The 19886-nt window shown below is 51.0% G+C and overlaps 1 protein-coding gene across 1 annotated transcript in view; it reads left to right on the top strand.

Moving 5' to 3' along the window:
* The window catches only part of Prkar1b (protein kinase cAMP-dependent type I regulatory subunit beta), a 110603-nt gene extending 98669 nt beyond the window's left edge, over window positions 1–11934 (top strand). The window contains exons 10-11 of the mRNA XM_051205552.1: window positions 9039–9120; window positions 10389–11934. Coding sequence (XP_051061509.1) covers window positions 9039–9120; window positions 10389–10561 — 255 coding nt within the window. The 3' untranslated portion in view covers window positions 10562–11934. The remainder of the gene's footprint in view (window positions 1–9038; window positions 9121–10388) is intronic.
* Window positions 11935–19886: the final 7952 nt, after the last annotated feature.

The following is a 19886-nucleotide window of genomic DNA, read 5'->3' as shown; positions in this document are numbered from 1 at the left end:
GAGGCCATAACTGGAAATGAAAAATAGAGTATGGCAGAGGCAGGAAGCTGTGCCTATCAGGCACCTGATGCACTCTGGACTTGTAGATGCGGGACATTAGTACCAGGCTGTGTCAAAGGGCTAACTGCCGGTGTGTGCCCCACCCAGCTGCAGCTGGAGACCAAGTATCCTTGAGGCCTGTGTTCTCCTGGGTTGAAAATAAAAGTAGGGCAAGGAATATCTCATTTGTAGCTGTGAATATATACCATTCAGAGCCTGGGACTCACTTGGACAAGGTGACTACAGGGCTCCAGATGCCATGGCTGTAGAGGAGGGTGGTTCCTGGCACATCCAGCCCAGCAGTAGATGAAGGGACAAAGTCAGTTGTGGCAGCACTTTTTGGGATGACCCTCCAGAGCCGCAGTGAGTAGATGGAAGGTGACCTGTGGGTGATGCAGACCCTTTTAGAGTAGGTTCTGGAACTCTCTTTTGGTTGGGCAGGGATGGAAGAAAGTCAGAGGGAGGGCAGTGGGGTGTGGACTGTGGTGGGTAGAGGAGGCAGGGACAGAATCACTAGGCTCAGTTACTCCTGGATGGCAGGTGTTATTGGGTGGGTCAGCCAGGACTCCAGCAAATGATGGGGGAGATGAACAAGGGGGCTTTCCATCTAAGACAGAAAGAGGGGTTTATCTGCAGGGGAGATCAGCAAGGATGTCCATCTAGGGGATAGGACAGCAGGGGATTCCATTGTTGCAGGGACAATGGGCCATCAAGAAGCAGGAAGATCAGAGATGATGAGGGTCGCTGAGGATGATGTCAGTGAGGATGGGGGAGCTTTGGTAGAGGTCAGTAGGGATGGGGGCTACTGTTGTGGGGTCAGCCGGGATGGGAACCAGTGTTGAGGACATGTCAGATAGGGACATAGATGCTCTGAAGATGAGCTGGGATATACATTCAAGAGCAGACACTGGGCCTCATTCAGGAGGTGAGGCCATGGGCTCCCGAGACAGCTTGGTGGCTCATGCCCGCTCCGTGCAATCAGCAACCCAGTGCTAGCCTAGAACATTCACTCTACCTCTGCTTGGCTGAGTTTTCCAGAGGTCAGTGTGTAAGGCCAGTGTGCATTTTGTTTCTCTAGCAGATGATGGGGTGGGTTGGGATAGGATGGGGAGGGGAAAGGAGCCACAGAAGGGCACAAGGAGCAGGGCCCTACGTGGCCGGTGGTGCCCACATGCCGTCTCACTCTCTTGCCCTTACCATTGTCTTGTTGACCCCTGCATGCCAAGTCTACCTGCCCTGGAGTCCTGGAGCTTCATTAGAGCCACTGTTTGTACACCTGCTGGACAGACTCAACCTTGGGGTATGTGTGACAGAGACTGACCAGCAGAAGGGGACCCTCTCACACGGGCTTTGACTGCCTGGAGCTATGCTCCCCAGGCCCTCATTGGCACCTGTCCCCATCCTGAGAGCTGTGGCGCCGGAATCCAAGTTAATGTCTGTTTTCCCACTGGAGCTGCTGGGCCGTGCCTCCGCCATGGCCCAGACCTCACGGATGAACCATTAAACGCTGGCACAAAAGCTGACCTCGGCCGCCCACCAGGCTGGTGTGTTTGCTCAGTTGTCGAAAGGACAGGCTGTAGCCAGCCGTGTTACAGACAGGCAGCGGAGCGAGGCACAAGGGGAGGGCGGAGCAGGGCACCTTCGCAGATGAGAGCCCAGGCTTCTTAAGCTAGCAGAAGCTACTCAACCTGCAGGAGCTCTAGGGAAAGTCACATGGGGGGGGGAGTGGGGGGGGGCAGACTGGCTTTGCACAGGGTTGGGGGTGGAGGTGGGGTGGGGGAGCTGCAGTTGAAATCAGCTTCCACGTGGGAAACTGTTAATTGTGGTGATTGCTTTCTTTAAAACCTGTGGGTGCTCTAGTAAAAAATCAAAACAAAGCAAAAAAACAAACAAAACCACAGAAACCTATGGGTGTAGAGGCAGGTCTACATGGACAGGGTTGTGAATTTGAGCCTCAGTACTACAGGGGGGGGAAAGCCTTACATGTTTAAACTAGATGTGTGGTACATGCCTGTTAGCCCAGAACTTGGAAGGATAAAGCAGGAAGGCTAGAAATTAAGGCCAGCCTGGTTTACAGAATGGATTTGAGGCTAGCCTCATCAACATACTAAACTTTGTATCATAAAACCAGATGTGAAAGCTGGGTGTCATCCTTGGCCAGTTTGGGCTACACAAGAACCCATCTCAAATAATAATAATGATAATGATTTGGGAGGCTGAACATGGTAGAGCCATTTCTATAATCCTAGCCCTTGGGAAGCTGACGTATAGTATCAAAAGTCTGAGGGCAGCCTGGGCTACATGGCAAGCTCCTATCTCAAAACAAGTCCTCTGGGATATGTTCCCCAGGTTGAAGTTACCTCCATGCTTTGTGTGTGTGTGTGTGTGTGTGTGTGTGTGTGTGTGTGTGTGTGTGATGCGTGTGTGAGTTCAGTCTTGGCATCCATGCAGATTAAGATGAGTCATGAGCACACACAGCAGCTGCAGGCTAGCCCCCAATCCCTGGAGTGGGACAGTTTTCATGACACTGATAACAAGCCCATGGCTTCCATCTTCCCCCTCATCACTCATGTTCTCATCTTCCCACTCCCAGTGGAGCTGTTTCTGGGGTCTCTGGGGTCAGCAAATCTTATCCCTGTGGGGGATGGGCCACCCTCCATTTACAGCATGGGCACAACATGTGCCCCAAACACATGCATGTGTCTGTGCGTTTGCATGCTTTTGTAGGTGCTGGACCTCTCTGAATATTGGCTCCCATTTGCACACGTATCCCCATGTACACAGGTATGTGTCCCTGTGGGCATGTGTGTCCCCATGTGTGTGAGCGTCCCCATGGACTCCCCTGTCCCCATGGGCCCCAGGCATGTCTGCAAAGCATCTCCTACACCTGTCTCCAATTGCTTGTGTCACTTTTCATTTATGGATGGTAGGACCCACTTCCATGTATGGAAGTGAAACTCAGATTCTTTTAAAAGATATTTCTTTAAATAAAGCAAATAGTTTCGCCTGCTCCCTGTTCTGGAGCGGAGGGTTGGTGGCCTCAGCTGTGCACAGGGTCTGGCCCCTCCCCTTTCAGGCTCAGTTCCTTGCTGTCCATGTGCACAATGCTTCTCACACAAAAGCCTTTGGGTTCTTCACTTCTCAGCTGTTTCTGGACCTGGAAGGACTTTGGCTTTCATGCTCATGCGGGTGTGGGTCCCAGGCAGGGGCTTGAGTTGGGAGACTTTCTTTCAGGTGCTGAGACAACATGGATACCTGCCCTTGCCAACATCCTGAGCTTGTCCTGTTTATGATGTTTCCCCTTCTTCACCCTCCTCATCTCCCTATTCCCTCCTTGACATGTTACCAACTGCTTCTCACGCTCTGGGAGGATCTCTGCATTGTTGGTTGATAGCTCTTGCTCCATGGTCACTTTGTGGCTAGACCTAGTTGACTGTCCCCCTAACCTACGCTCTCAGTATCCCCAGTGTCGGAGCTCATGGCTTGATTTTCACAGGATGCTTAAGGATCTCTCCAGCACAGGGGAGGGTCCCGTCACCACTCAGTTTACGATGGAGAGATGGAGGCTGTGAAAGGGAGAGGGGCTTCAGGGCCAAACTTTTGACTGGTGAGCAGCTATGAGAACCAACCAGGCAAAAAGATTGCTGTCTCCTCCCAGGAATTGGCTCCCAAGTAGATCTGGTTTTCCCCAGTTCCATCTCTGAGAACTCAGCTTCCCTGTTAGAAACTACCATGCTTTGAATCTTTAAAATGTCTAGGAAAGTGTTAGGAAGATGATGCGGTTGATGAACGGCTTGCTTTATAAATGAGAGGACCTGAGTTTGATCCAGAAACCACCTAAAAGCCAAGAGTGGCGGCATGCGCCTAAATCCCTGCACTGGGGAGGTGGAGATAGGAGGGTCCCTAGGGCCTGCTGGCCAACCAGTCTAGCTGAACTGGGGAGCTGCAGGGTCGATGAGAGAGCCTGCCTCAAAAAACAAAGTGGACAGTGATTGAGGAAGACATTCAGTTCAACTTCTGGTCTTCACGTGCAGGGCTGTGAGATATGGAAAGGGGAAGCGGGGACCTGGCCTTGTAGCGGTGGATCCCACGTGGCCCCCGCTGTCTTCCTTCTTAGGAAAGTCACACTTCCTCTTTACTGTTGCAGGAAAAAAAAATAAACATTTTTTTTTAAGTCACAGCAGTTAAAAGGAAATTTGTTGTCTGTGACTGCACCCGTCATAGGCACCCAGGAGTGACGATTCCCCTGCATCACCTCTGAGCTGTCTGCCGCACATCTGTAGCTAAACTTGGATCTTCAATGAGGAACTTGGAGACTATGAGCCAGCAATTTGGCATGGGTGTTTCCCAGGCCTGGGTTCTAGATGTGTCCTCTAGGCTGTCTGGCCATTTCTGTGGTGACTAGGAACACAGAATAGTCCTTGAGTTGGGAGTGTTTTTTCTTTTCTCCTAGGAGCTTTCCACGACAGGAGACAATGTCCTGTCTCCAGTAGATCTTGGGGCATATGGAGGGGGCATACTGCTTGCTGGCTTTAGGGTGAGGAAAGTGACAGTCATGCTTCAGTGTATCAGTCAGAGCAACAAAGGAGCGACTGTAACAAAGAGCCCCATAGCAACACAGCAGGAAGAACAGGAATGTTTCTCTCTGTCCCACAGGGTCTGGGGACCCACAGCATGGGTGTTGCAGCCAACCTTCTTTCCTTCAAGAAAGCCAGGGTTCCCATGTTATGTGTGGGAGGCACGGAGTCCCCTGCGCCTGCTGAGACCCTGCCCTCCTGCTTCCACTCCCGTCTCCCTCCTGACCCCACCTCAGCATCTTGCCAGCTTCTCCTCCCTATGTGGGAGGCTCCTGTGTCCCTGCTTGGCTCTTTTCCGCTTCTGGAGCTCAGCTTCACGGTCACGTTGTGTCTTTGCCGTACTGACTATGCCCCTTTATGCTCCCTCTGTCTGAGCCTATGGTTTGACTGCTCTGTCCCCTAACATTTGCTGTATGAGGTCAGGGGGCACGCCTGCACATTCCCTGCAGGATTCCCAACCCTGGAGAGGCACACAACCACAGTCACTGACTCTGTCTTCTGAGTCTATCAGGTAAAGGCTTCATGTACATTTCATCTTCATGGACACCTTTCATGGGTGTTTCTGTGGCCATCCCCAGCTCACTTTCGAAGAAACTGAGTTGACATGGGTTCCCTGCATTTCTTTGCCAACAGTATAGGGATGGCGTCTGGTGACTCCCAGAGCCATGACAGCCTTTGTTACATCATGAGGCACCTGTTAGGGGCTGGAAGACTGGGCACCCTGCTGAGGTGCCCGCCCGGGCAGGAAGGAAGAACAAGCTGGGATCCCTAAAGTCCCCCACCTGTTTCCTAGGTCTGAGAATAGGTTGATGATGATGATGATGATGATTATTTTAGCATGTAGCAACATTAAGTTGACTTTCTGTTTGTTTGGTTTTATGTCTGTTTGTCGGTCTCTCTCTCTCTCTCTGTGTGTGTGTGTGTTCACACGTGTGCTGTGTAGCTCTGGCTACCTTTGAATTTGAGATTTGCATGTGTCTGCCTTGAGAATTCTGGGATGAAGGATTGGTGAGATAGCTCAGTGGACTAAGATAGCACTTGTCACCAAGCATGATGACCTAAATTTGATCCCCAGGATCCACATTGTGGAAGGAGAGAACTAAATGCTGGTATGATAGGTTCATGCCAGTACACCAGGCTCCCCAGGCTAGCATACCCTACCCTGGGTTTGTGTGTATTTGTACTTGTATATATGTGTGTGTGGGGGGGGTGCAAGTGTGGGAGGAATATGCAGGTATGTGTATACAAGTGTCTCAGTTAGGGTTTCTGTTGCTGTGAAAAGACACCATGGCCAACTCTTATAAAGGAAAACATTTAATTCTGGCTGGCTTACAGTTTCAGAGGTTTAGTTCATTATCAAAATGATGGCACATGACAGCATTGGTCAGATATGGTGCTAGAGGAGCTGAGAGTTCTACATCTTGATCTGCAGGCAACAGGAAATGAACTGTCACTCTGGGTGTAGCTTGAGCATAGGAGACCTCAAAGAATGCCCCTTCAGTGACACACTTCCTCCAACAAAGCCACACCTCCTGATAATGCCATTCCCTATGAGTTTATGGGAACCAATTACATTCAAACTACCACAACCAAGTGAATGTAGAGGCCAGAGGTCAACCTCAGGGACCATCATCTACCTTGGTTTTTAAGACAGGGCCACTCACTGGCCTAGGGGTGGACAATTACGGCTAGGCTGGCCAGTCAGTGAGCCCTAGAGATCCCTGTAACTCTGCCTTTGTCTCTGTCAGGAGGCTCACATGGGTGCTGGGAACTGAACTCAGGTCCCCTGGAAGAGCAGCAAGTGCTCTTAACCATTGACTCATTGCTCTAGCTCAAATGAATTGCTTTTAAAAATGACTTTTTTTTATTTGTGGAGGAGTGTGATGCATGTGTAGAGATTCAAAAGCACCGAGATTATGTTTAGGCCACCAAGTCCAGCTCTATGTGAATGCCAAGGGTCAGACAAGTCAGGCTCGTATAACAAGCACTTTACAGACTAAACTGTCCCCAACACCAACCCCCAGGAACTTTCCAGGAAGCCCCAGCCAAACCATCCATCCCCAGTCCTAACACAGCAAAGTCAGCTGAGGAGCCCATCACAGTGAGTTGTCCTGACAGATGGGGCTAATCTCTTCAGTTGGGGCCCCTGGTGGGCATGGCCATGTGCCCCTTGTCCATGTTCCCTGCTCACACTGGCAGCCCTGAAGTGGTCCCATGTTTACATGCCCCACTCCATCCATCAGCTCGATTCATAAACATGCGGCAGAGGCCCAGGAGCCAGGTTGGGGATACAGTTTCCGGGGTTGCTAAGGGTGCCTGGCAACTCCAGGCACTATGGGCACCAGCTGCTGGCCTGGGAGTCACTCATTAAGCCAGGCACAGCCTGGCCACAAGCTCTATCAAGACTGGGTCTGAGTGAGCCTGGGAGATGAAGCCCATTTTGCCGTGGAGTGCTGTATATGCCTAGAGAGTGTCCTTGGGGGGTGGGCACCTGGATATCTTGGCGTGGTGGGTGGCCCTTGAGACCTAGCAACACCCACATGGAGGCCTTCAGGACCAGGAACCTCAACATCCCTGTGGGTGTTAAATGAGATGCACAAGCCCTTGGGCAGCTGCCTGCCTCAGGGACAATGAAGGATGATCAGAGTCTGTGGAAACTCAAAGCTAAACTCTGGCTCCTCAGAGGTGGATCACATACACGCTGATGCTCAGTGTTGTGTTTGAAAAGGATAGCCCAGGCTGTTCTTGAATGCTCTGTGAAGCCTAGGATGACCTTGAATTTCCTATCCTTAAAACACCTGTTTCCTGAGTGCTATGGTTGTAGATTTGGTCCACATCTGACGTTCCTTCCTTCCTTCCTTCCTTCCTTCCTTCCTTCCTTCCTCTCTCTCTCTCTTCTTTCTCTTCTTTCTGTCTTAGTTGTGTGTGTGTGTGTGCGCGCGCGCACGCGCGCGTGCGTGCCAGTGCCTGCTACATATATGTGGATATCTGGGTCCAGAAGAGGCTGGCGGATTCCCTAGGAGCTGGGTTTACAGGCAGTTTTGAGTCACCTGACCTGGATGAAGGTCTTCTGGAAGAACAGCAGTTGCTTTTAACCACTGGACCATCTCTCTAGCCTAAATGAATGTGCCCCACCCTCCTGATTTTAGCATTTACTTATTTGTGGAGAGGTGATGCATGTGTGGAGGTCAAATGATAACTTTCAGGAGACATTTCCTTTCTTATACCATGTGGGTCTTGGAGATCAAACTCAGACACTAAACTTGATTGCAAGTGACTTCACCCACAGAGCCAACTCAAGGTCTCCTTTTTCCTTGTTTGTTTTTGTGAGCTTTTTTGTCGTTGTCTTTGTTGTTTTGCTTTGGCTTTGTTTGTTGGGCAGGATTTCTGATCAGCATCTCACTATGTAGCCCAGCATTGCCTCAAACTCACAGCAATCCCCCTGCTGCCTTCCTAAGTGCTGGGATTCTAGGTGTGAATCACCACACCTGGCTTGGCTCTGCTGTTCTTACTGGGAGTTACTGATAATGTTGAAAGCCAGCCCCCATCTTCCTAAGTCCTGAAGGTGACAAGTGGGGATACTGACTGTGGAAGGGTTTGCCTAGAAGCAGCCACGGTCCAGCCATGTGTGCTGCCCATCTCAGGTAGCAAAATGTGTGAGCACAGGAGGCATTTGGCTGCCCAGACGTCCTGGGTGCCCTGGCCTTGTCTTTAATGTTCCCAGAGGCTACTGACCTACTGCAGCTGCCCTGTTAATCATTGAGCCAGCTTCATCTGTAGAACTGCTGCCCTCCTGGGGGAAAGGAGGGGCTGCATAGCTCAGCAGGTGTGTGACCCTGAGACCATGCTCCTCCCTGCCTCCCTGGAGTGCCCCCCCAAACGTGGCAGGACAGCCCATTGTCCTTAGGCTGCAGCCCAAGGTCAGCTCTCAGCATAGTGACAAAGCACTGGCACCTTTGGGGCCATCCCCACAGTCACCACCGAGGCCTCTGGGCGAGGTGCTGGGTAGGTCCCCATTTGGGAGAGCTGTCTGTTGTGTCAGTAAAAGCAGGGTTCGGACAGAAACCTCTAGGCCTGTAGGTGTCTGGGAGGGTGCATTAGCAAGCCACCGGAACTTAGAGCTCAGATCTCTTGGGAGTCTGCCTCCCAGAGGGCCTGGTGGACCCAAAAAAGAGGAGGAGAAGCGAGTGTAGTTAAGGATGAAAGCAACTATGGCTGCATGGGGGAAAGGAGTCAAGAATAAGGGACACATAAGCTGTGGCTCCTACTGTAGATTCCCCACGTGACCTTCCAACAGGTGACCCCCCCAACACAAGTGATCCCCAAAATGTGGTGTACCCTAACAAGCAGCATCCAACATGCCCCCCAACTAACAAGTGACCTACACACTTGGTTGACTCTTGTCTGTCCCCTCCCCCACAGGGTACTGCTTCTGTCCTCCAGCGACGATCCCCCAATGAGGAGTATATGGAAGTGGGGCGCCTTGGACCCTCTGACTACTTTGGTGAGTTGGGCCCCCCACTCAAGATATGGCTGGCATCTCATTTGGGGCCCTGGGTCAGGAGCTGCATGGGTTTCATGAGGCACCATGGTGGCTCTGGGGGTTAGGGCGAGCCTGGTGTCACCTCAAACTGAGGTCCAAGACTGGCCTGAGACCACAAGACTGACAGTTCTGGGGGCCAGCTGGTGGTGGGGAGAGCAGAGCCTTGGTGAGACGCAGGGACCATAAGCTGTCTGCCAAGGAAGAGGGTCCTGAGTGTATCCAAAATGTTCTCACAGCTGGAACTAGGTCATGAGGAGGCCTGGGCTGCTTCACAGTGTCTGGTGCATGTGGGGCTGCTAGGCAGATCCCAGGACAATACTAACTAAACTCGAATTTCAGATAAATAACAATTTTTTCTTGGTGTGTGTGTGTGGGGGGGGCCAGGGTGGAGGTGCTGAGACAGTCTTATGTAAGCCCGGTTGGCTTCAAACTTGATGTGTGGCTGAGGATGACCTTGAGGTCTCTGTCTTCCTGCCTCTACCTCCTGAGTGCTGGGTTCACAGGCATGCTTCACCATGCCTGGTTTATGCAGGGTTGACATGGAACCTAGGACTCTGTGCATGCTTGGCAAATACTCTACCAATGAGCTAAATCCCCAGCCCCTAATTTGTTAGCTTATATACAAATGTTACAAATATTATACAGGACGTACATAAGCTAGGGAAGAGTTTGCGCCAGACTGACTAGTGCAGAACTTGCCGTCTTAGCTATAGCCATGCTGTGGCAGGAGGATGGAACGTTCATGGCCTGTCCCAGGATACAGATCCTATCTGTAAATAAAACAATTTTTAAAGGACTCAGGATGTAGCTCAGTGATAACATGCTTGGGTACACATGCAGGAGGCTATGTTCAGTCTCCAGGTAAACACACTCAGAGACAGACAGACAGACATGCACATGTATGCTCGTGTGTGTGTGCACACACACACACACAGATTACATTTATAATTCAAGACAAGGGCTAAAGATTCATGGGTTCAGTCCCCAGCACTGAATATACCAAGTGTGATAGTACAGTTTGAAATCTCCAGCACTCAGGAGACAAGAGGATCAGAAGTTCAAAGTCATTTTCAGCTCCATAGCAAGTGAGTCTAGGCCAGCCTGGGAGACATGGAACCCTGTCTCAAGGAAAGAAGGAAGAGAGGAAGGAAGAAAACACAGGTTCACTTGGCATCTCACTGGGAAGAAATGCCATTCTATGCCTTGACTTTCTCCTCTCATCCCTCCAGGGGAGATTGCACTGCTGCTGAACCGGCCCCGTGCGGCCACTGTGGTGGCCCGGGGTCCCCTCAAGTGTGTGAAGTTGGACCGGCCTCGTTTTGAGCGAGTTCTGGGCCCCTGCTCTGAAATCCTGAAGAGAAACATTCAGCGTTACAACAGCTTCATCTCCCTCACTGTCTGAGCTTGCATTGCACCTGTACCCTTGTAGGGGCTATTGTGGCCCAGTGATCCATTCCCCATGCCAGGGGCCTGGGAGCTGCTGGTTAGCAGCTGGGTGGGGCTGGTGCCTGGAACAGAGCCTCTCCCTTCTCTGGACTCACTTTTGGAATAAATAACCATCTTGTGCACTTTAAAAATAAAGGGCAAGCGACATCTCCGTCCCCAGACCAGGGAAGTGACAGCTGGCTCCCTCACAGTGGCCCTGCAGCCTTATCTTGGGGCCACCCTATCCCCTCTTCAAGTCTTCTGGGAATTATTATCTGGTCCCCATACTTGAACTGGCCCTGTGTCCTGCTGGGTCTCAAGAGGGGGGACCACAGCTACCCTTTTAGCTTTCCTCCAGAGCTGGAAGTTATCAGGACACTGTCCCTGGTCCCTGTCAGATTCTCCCAGATTTAGGCCCAGGTGTAGGACAGATTGTGTCAAATGGAGGTGTCCTCAAATGGACACTCAGGCTTGAGATCGGAAACAGAGGGTGAAGAAAGATATTCCTGATCCCTGCCCACTACCCCCAACTCCCAGAGGGACCCAAGTAGACCCCCGCCTCCTAACTGAGGACTGAGATATAGCCCCAGAAAGTCAGGAGGTAGTGGCTTAAACCAGTCACTTGCCCTCACAGCTCTTGGAAAGTCCATTTCCGGGTAGGCTGGACACCCTGATCTCATATCAGGACAGTTGGCCAAGCCTGTGACCCCTCACTGGCTGGATGCCCAGATTGGGCGGGAAGCATGGCTGACATGGGGCTTTCCAAAAGTGGTGAGTCTGGGCTGAGTCCCCATCTCCTGGAGGTCAGGAGCCATGGTTCTGTCAACCTGCCTATTGGAAACCCCAGGGGACAGCAAAGAACTCCAGCTTGCTGGTTAAAGCTGTGGGCGTTGAGCCTTCCTCAGATTCGTTGTGTAAAGCCTGGGTCCCTGCCCCTGAACCCAAAGCATCTCTTACTTGAGTCTCTCTGCTCCCTTACATGGGAGGAAATGTACTGAAGCCAGGCTTGACCCCACATAATGAACCATCAACACCCTGTCCCCAGTGCAGTGTGATATGATCCAGCCAGGCCTGAGGGCCACATGAGTGTTCACAACTATTCAGTGTCCCCTGGGTAACCGGCATGTCAAGAGACAATGTGATCAATCTCTCGTTTCCCTCGCTGTGCATGTCTAGGGAGGTGACCCTTCCAGCTGGCCATCAGCTCCTCCCTGTGTGGCCCTGGCTGTGTGTGTCCTGCCTGCACTATGGACTATCTGTGGATTCTGTGGACCTGCCCCTCTATCCCCTATTTATGTCACCAAGTGCTGCATGAGCTATTATTAAATGTGCAATGAAGAACTCTTTCCCGACCTGGGAGGCCTCTGTCTAAATCTTTTGTAGATACTTTTTTTTTATCTGCTCTGGCATTTCCAAACCATTAACACTGAGCCAGGCAGAGTACTTTTCCTGCAAATGTGAGGACCTGAGTTCAAATCTCCAGAGCCCATGTAAAGCCAGACAAAGTATCAGTCGTCTATAATCTCAGGGCTCCTTCTACAGGGTGGGAATGGCAAACAGGAGAAACCTTAGAAATACTCAGATGAGCTAGCCTGGTGTACCTAAACTATAAGTAAGAGACCTTGTCCCAAAATCAGGCAGAAGGTGAGTGCAACTCCTGATCTTTGACCTACACATGTTTGTCATGGAACATTGGAAGGCACATGAGCGCGCACGCACACACACACACACACACACACACACACACACACACACACACGTGTGTGTGCTTTAAAAATCACTAAAGCTAACCAGGAGTGGTGGTGCATGTCTTTAATCCCAGCAATTGGGAGGCAGAGACAGGAGGATCTCTGAGTTCGAGGCCAGCCTACAGAGTGAGTGTCAGGACAGCCAGCACTACACAGAGAAACCCTGTCTCAAAGAGCAAAACAAACAAACAAATAAAATCCCTAAAGCTGAGCCTGGCTCAATAGTAAAACACTTTGCTAGAATCCCCCAGTGAGGGGTTGCAGGTTTGGCTCAGTGGTAAAGCACCTGCCTAGAATCCCCCAATGAGGAGCTGGGAGTGTGGCTCAGTGGTAGAGCACCTGCCTAACATGGGTTCAACATCTCATGCTGCAAAAACCAGTAAATGTAAATTAAAAGTTAAAATGGCAATTTTTTTTTGCTATTATCTGCATGCACAGTATGTTTCAGTGATCACTACACCCTCCTGCAGAGCTTCATCTCCCTACCCCAAATCCCACACTTTAGATGTGAACTCCCCATCCCCACCCCTACCCTTCTACCTACTGTAACTCCATGTATTCAAACCAGTCTGTCAATCATTATCTATCTATCTATCTATCTATCTATCTATCTATCTATCTATCACCTATCTATCATCTATTGTCTGTCTGTGCAGTCTCACTATAGGGCTCAGGCTGGCTCCAAGCTCAGGAAATCCTCCTGCCTCAGTTTCTTGAGTGCTGGGTTTATAGGCCTGCATCACCATGCCTGGCTAACTAGTTTCATTTCTACATTGTCAGCTCAAATGGGAATCCATGTTGGCTAGACCCCTGCCTACCTCATCCTAGGGATGGGCAAGTAGACAGGGCTCAGCTCCAATCTTGTACCCAATGTCCCATTCTCTATGGCTTCCTATATTGTAGGGATGGGGCCATGCTGTTGCCAGTTTGAAGGGTTGACTAAACCTCCAGAGGGAAGAGTTTGTCTGGTGCCACTGGCCAAATTTCTCATGGGCACACATGGGATCCAGGATAGAGAACACATCTCCATTTCATTCTGGCCTCTGCCCCTTGCTAGCTGTGGTGGGCCATTTGCTTGCCTGGGAGGTGGGCAGACTCTATCTAGTGAATTATTCTCCCTCTCCTCAGTCATTAATGCAGGCCTTCCTCGGGGAATTCACAGGAGTTCACTGTTCATTCACTCCTTGGTCTTCTCCACAGTTCCGAATCCTTTCTAGGAGTCTTCAGTCATAAGCCACTTTCCCTGCCAAAACCATTTCCTTGAGGCCAGGGCTTTCTGACCAAAGGACTATGGAGACAGAGGCCTGTTGTGGCTGCATGCCAGCAGGTGGGGCTCAGCCCTGCTGGGATGATGGCCTTGGCTGGCCCTTCCAGACAGTGGACAGTCCTGACCTTGGCTGGCTGTTTGACTGTCTATGGACAGTCCCGGCCTCACTCCCCCAGCTCCGCTGAATCAGCTGGGCTGGCTGTGGTGACTCACTTTGAGGTCAGGCCCATGGCTAGATGCTGGGGAGACTAGCAGCTCTCCTGCAAGACTGAGGCTGGGTGATTTCACATCAGGGGTTCCCAGGTCCTAGCTTTAGATCTAGTTCCCCCCACTTCAAGTTAGTTGCACTTCCTCTGAGCCCAGCTGGCCCTGGTCCTGCTAGGAAGTCTTTGTTGACCCCAGCTGGCTGCCTGCTATCTGAGCTTGCTTCCGGAAGCCACCAAACTGGGAAGCTGGTGCCTGAGCCCTCCACCATCTCCAGTTGGTTGGTGATGATATTTCTTCATCTTGTCTGTGTCCAGTCTGTGCAAACAGACCGAGAGGCCAGCTTGGGTAACAATGTGACACTGTCTTAAATAAAAACAAAAACAAATGTAGGCTGGGTGTGGTGATGCACATCTTTAATCCCAGCACACAGGAAGCAGAGGCAGAGGCAAGAGGATCGCCATGAGGCCAGCCTGGTCTACATAGCAAGTTCCAGACCAGCCAAGAGGACCTATCTAGTGAGACCCTGTCTCAAAAATGAAAACAAAAGTCCCAAACAAATGTAAAATAATGGCTGCTGGTGTAGCCTAGCACATGGAAGGGCCTGGGCTCTATTCCCAATCCTTGGAAGAAAAATAAGGATCACTGTATTTGCATGTATGCATGTAAGCACGTTCCTCGAAAAGACTGAGGGCCTTAATGACCCATAAGTACATCATGGGCCCAGTGGGTGTGTGGGTAGAATTCTGGCTCAGCCTGAGTTTAAGGAAAGGCTCTTCCTTTATTAGATGTCCCTTCAGAACACAGACCTGTGTCATTTCACTAGACTCTTCTGGGGGGCAGTCAGTCCCTTCAACAATCTCCTTGAATAAATATTCTTTCAACTTCTACAAGTAGAGAACTCAGTTTTGTACATTTTAATAAAGTACCCGAGGCTTGGGATTTTGGATCTATCTATAGAATGCTTGCCTAGCATGCACAAGGCCCCAGATTCCATGCCCAGTGACACATAAACAACCAGCCAAACAACAAATTAAAACAGTGCTTGGCATGGAGCTTAGTGATGACTGACTTATCATGTACCAGTAGGTAGGGCTGATGTAGCCTGTGCTAGTGAAAGTGTGTGTGTGTGTGTGTGTGTGCGTGCACGCGCGCGTGCGTGCAGGTGCGTACTATCACACCTGGCTTTTTCCATGCATGCTGGGACTTAACTTGGGTTCTCATGTTTGCATATAAAACACTTTACCTACTGAACCATCCCTCCAAACCCATTGCTCTCTTTTGAGACAGGGTCACTTACTAGTCTGGAATTTGCCAAGTAGGCTAGCTAGGCTGGCTGGTCATAGAGCCCCAGGGATCCTCCACATTGCCAGCACTGGGTTTACAAGTCTTCCTTCCTTCCTTTCTTTTCCTTCCTTCCTTCCTTCCTTTTTCTTCCTCTCTCCCTTTGGCAGTGCCACTGTGTAGTCCATTTTGAGGTTGTCCCCTTTCAGCCTCCCAGGTGCTGGGATTGCAGGCATGTAGCACCAGGCTTGGCTCCTAGTTTTCTTTCTTTTTTGGGGGGGGTGATGGTGGTAGTTTCAAGACAGGGTTTCTCTGAGTATCTCTGATTGTCCTGGAACTCACCCTGTAGACCATGCTGGCCTTGAACCCACAGAGATGCACCTGCCTCTGTTTCCAGAGTGCTGGGATTAAAGTTGTGTGCCACTGTAACGAGTATGGTTTTTCCACCTGCCGCCTCTGGTCTTGTCCTGCTGCCGCACCAGCCCCAAATAACACACAGAGACTCTGTATTTGATACAATGTTGTTGGCCCTGTTACTTGTTTCTTATTGGCTAGCTCTGCCTTAATTATTAACTCATTTCTGCTGATCTATGTATTTCTCTTACTGGGGAGCCGGTATGTATTTCTCTTACTGGGGAGCCGGCGGCATACTGTTTTCTCCAGACTCTCCATCTTGGTTCCTCCTTCCTACTTCCTATTTCCTTGTCTCCTAGTCCCTCCTATCTTCCTTTCCTATTGGCCAACAGTGCTTTATTATTAACCAGTATGAGAAACATATACACATAGTGGCATCTTCCATCATGCCACCACTGCCCAGCTATGATCATAGTTTTTATTAGCTGTTTGGCATATGGCAAATTGCTTAACTTCTCTGAGGTTCAATGATCTCATCCATGAATTGGGAGAAATATTTGTCTCTCTTGCTTGATTTTATTATGGCATGAGACTGTAGGTAAGGTGTGTTAACCTAGTAAAAGAAACTCAGACTTGAAGCTGTCATTGCATGGGACGTCAAACCCTATTGCAAAGACAAGCACCTGGCCCTCTGACATCAAACTCTATCCTAGTGATAAGCACCTGCTCTCTGGCTTCACCCAAGCACATCAGTTGTAGCATCCAGAGTCTCTACACTCAAAGTGACTAGGTGTGAGTGACCTTGATGTCCTACCTGGAGGGGACTTTTGTTTGGTTACCTTAGTCCAAAGGAGCTGTCTTCCTCTCTCCTCCTGGAACCTCATTCTTCATGTGTCCCCTGCTGGAGCTGCCTTAGGTAAAGATGCTCTGACTTTCTCGGGGACCCTTGTGAATGAGATAGCTATCTCCAGAAAGGTGACTTTCTGTGCATCTGACCCGCCATCTCTGGACATAACCTCCAGGGTATGACCTTATGGATTCTGTGGAGAGGGACCCAGACAGGCTCTGGAGAGTAGGTTGTCTACTCCATGAGGTCTGAGGACCTGCTATTGGGTACAATCATGATCCGAATAGCCCATAGCAGGCCCCAGGATGTAACTCCCATTGTGTGGCTGTTGCCAGCTCACACACAACACCAGAACCCTTGTCTCCAGAACCTATTGGGACTCCAGTCCCCTATTGGGACTATGTCTCAGAGCCAGGGGACCCAGGATGCCCCTCAGAACATGGTCCCTGAGCTGGTTGGTTAGTTAGTTTTTTGTCAGCTTGATACTAGCTAAGGTCATCTGGGGGAGAAGGAACCTCAGTTAAGAAAATATCTTCATTATATTGGCTTGGAGGCAAGGCTGTGGAATATTTTCTTGATTAATTATTCTGGGCATTGCCACCTCTGGACAGATAGTCCTGGGTTGTATACGAAAGCAGCCTGAGCAAGCCATGGGGAGCAAGCCAGTGAGCATGCTTCTCCATGGCCTCTGCTTCAGTCACTCCCTCCAGGTTCCTGCTTATGTTCTTGCCGTGGTTACCCCTGATGATGGACTGCAAGCTGTAAGATGAAATAAAAGCCCCTTTGACAAGATGCTTGGTTACAGTGTTTATCACAGTAACAAAAAGCTAACAAAAACGGGCCTCTCATAGAGGATCCCTTGTGTTGGGTTAAGGGCAAGAAGAAGAGACAGTCACCCTCTGAGGTAGAGAGGACCCCACCCCCGCCAGGAACTTTATGTCATTAAACTCATCACCTGCCCCCCCCCACCATGAGAGTATTATGACCCCTGTCCCGAAGGTATCTGTGTCACCCAAGAAAGGTGGGGCACTCCCTGCTTGGTCAGTCACCTACTCCTTAACCCATCAATCACTCAGCAAGCCCGCCCACTGGGCCACAGGGCTGGAGTGAACTTTCCATGATTTCCCCCTCCCTTTCTCCCTTCCTCTGTTTCTCTATGTCTCCATCTCTACTTCTTCCTTATTCATCTTGCTATCTCTGTCTGTCTGTCTCTCTCTCTGTGTGTTCCATCTTTCCCTATCTTGATCCTGTCTCTACCTTCTCTGTCTATGTCTGTGTCTCTCTCCTTATTGCTCTGTCTCTATTTTTCTCTCTCTCTTCCCTCCTCCCCTGAGCCCCCCATGAATGCCAGTCTGCACCAAGCCTCACAATGTCCCTGTGAGGCTCATTTTGCACATGGGGCACTGAGTTGGGAATGAGAAGCAGTTTGTAGAAGAGGGGGCCCCCAGGGAGGAAAGCCTGGGCCATCTCTGCCCAGCCCAGCTTGCCCTGGCTAGCTTTGCCTGCCCTGGGGCCATAAAACTGTTTATGAGTGGAGCCCTGCCCACTGGAGCCCAGCCAGGTTTCCCCTGGGAGGCTATAATGCTTCCCGGGAGTCCCCAGGATGATATGCGGACTAGAAGGCAGTGTGAGGGAATGATGGGCACCAACGGGAGCTGTGTACAAGCCATGTGGGCTGGCCATGGCTCAGTGTCCTCCATCTGCCTGCATCTGGCACAAGAGAACCTGTCCTTAGCCCACCCTCCAGTCTTTGAGATGTCTCTCCTGCTTACCTCTGTGACCCACATCCATCAAACTGCAAGATGAAAAACCCACAGGATGGGGAGGTTGTCACCAGACACCTCCTGACATCCTTTTCCCAGTCTTAGTGGCAGATGGGGGCGATGAACCTGCTTACCAGCCTGAGCCCAGAGGCCTGTCAGACAATGGGCTGTGGAATTTATCAGAAAATGGCCCAGGATCCTAAGGCTAGCAGAGTATGTGAGAGGTGAAGTTCACCCACTCTGGGAACCCTGCCTCTAAATGCCTCTTAGAGCTAATGTCATACCTGGACCCCAGGATGCTTACCCAACTAGGAAGACAGGAGGCCTCCCTAGTGTTCCCTTGTCCACACTGATAGCCACCTGGCACAGGCATTACCAGCCTCTCAGCATCTGAGGGCGGGGTAAGAAGGGTATGTTTGGCAAGTGGAGCTGGATTTATACAAGGTGCTGTCCTCCAGGACTGGCTAAGGGTACCTAGGGCCCCTCTCTTTACTGACCATTTCTGAGCCAGAAATAGGGAGGTAGGAAAGGCCACAGAAGACCCCTGTGTGAACTCTACTTGAGATGTTTGGGTCACATCCTACCTCCCCATCCAAGAAAAGGGAGCTATGGGCTAGGGACCAGCCAAGAGGGCCTCAGAGGATCCATGAAAGTAGAAAAGCCAATGAGGCACTGGAAACCAAAGAAATCTTGCATCCAACCCAGAGAGACAGCAGTGTTCCTCATGAAGAAATACAGCGGATGGCTCCAGTGGACCCCTTTTTTAGGGAATCCACCAAAAAACCTGAGGCACAGTTTGAAGATCTGCATATACCTAGGACTGGGTCCCCTGGTGGCCATCCAGCCCTACCTCTCTGGGCAGCCACTACAGTCATCTCCCCTTACTGGACTCCAGGTGTCTGAGAGGGAACTTGGAGGGGCTGGGTCTGGAAGCAGTCCACTCTCTCCTCTTGCCTGCAGGACACAGCAGGCCCTGAGAGATCCTAGATTCCTTGTTCTAGACCCCACCCCTCCACGAGGGGAAATGATGAGCTGGCCTGGAGTGGGGAGGGGAGGACAGGAGAGGGCAGGGGAATTGAAAGTGCATTCCAGACTGGTGACACAGCCCAGTGGCCCCAGGGCAGGGAGGGCACCAGCTGAGCTGCTGTTCTGGAAGGTCCCTGAGATCTGATTCCTCTGAGGAAGAGGAGAGACTGGTGAATGGGGTGGGGGTGGCTGTTGCTCTGGAGGGTACAGCCAGCCTTAGGAGCTACTTGGAAGCCTCCTCAGACACCCCTCTCTCTCTCCACTCTGGACCTAGGTTCCCTAAACTGCCTGGCTTAGGTCGAGGGCAGAGTGGATGGTCTCTGGCCCTCATCAGTTCACCTGGAAGAACCTTCTATGGCCCAGAGCCCAGGGCAGGTGAGATGGTAGTTCACACTGCCCCTGGGGAAGCCCTGGTAGGTCTACTCTGAGAGGTGGGAGTTCCTGAAGGGAGGGAGGAGACTCAGAATGAGGGCTGGCTGGGTTAGCAGCTGTACTCCAACAACTGGGTTCTGTGCTAACCTGTGCCAGGCACCGCCTCAGGGTCTTTCCCTGCTTTAACTCTCAGGACCTCCAATCATACAGTGCAGGCTACCTAGGTTATAGCTGCAGGGCCAGGGAATTTGGGAGGTGGGGTGAGGGAGCTTATGCTGGGCTCTGATGGGGAAGCTTTTTCTGCTGTAAATGCTAGAGGTTGGAGTCTCCCTGTGCTTCCAGCAAGCTGAGTAATGAGGTATCCTTTGGTGGGGACATCATTTAGGAGAATAATAAGCAAAGGCTCACCCTCCCTGGGACTTCTGCTACCCAGAAGG

This window comes from Phodopus roborovskii, unplaced genomic scaffold, assembly GCF_943737965.1.
Source record: "Phodopus roborovskii unplaced genomic scaffold, PHOROB, whole genome shotgun sequence".
Lineage (NCBI taxonomy): Eukaryota > Metazoa > Chordata > Mammalia > Rodentia > Cricetidae > Phodopus > Phodopus roborovskii.
The sequence above is the reverse complement of the archived record's forward strand: the minus strand, read 5'-3'. Positions and strand labels throughout refer to the sequence as shown.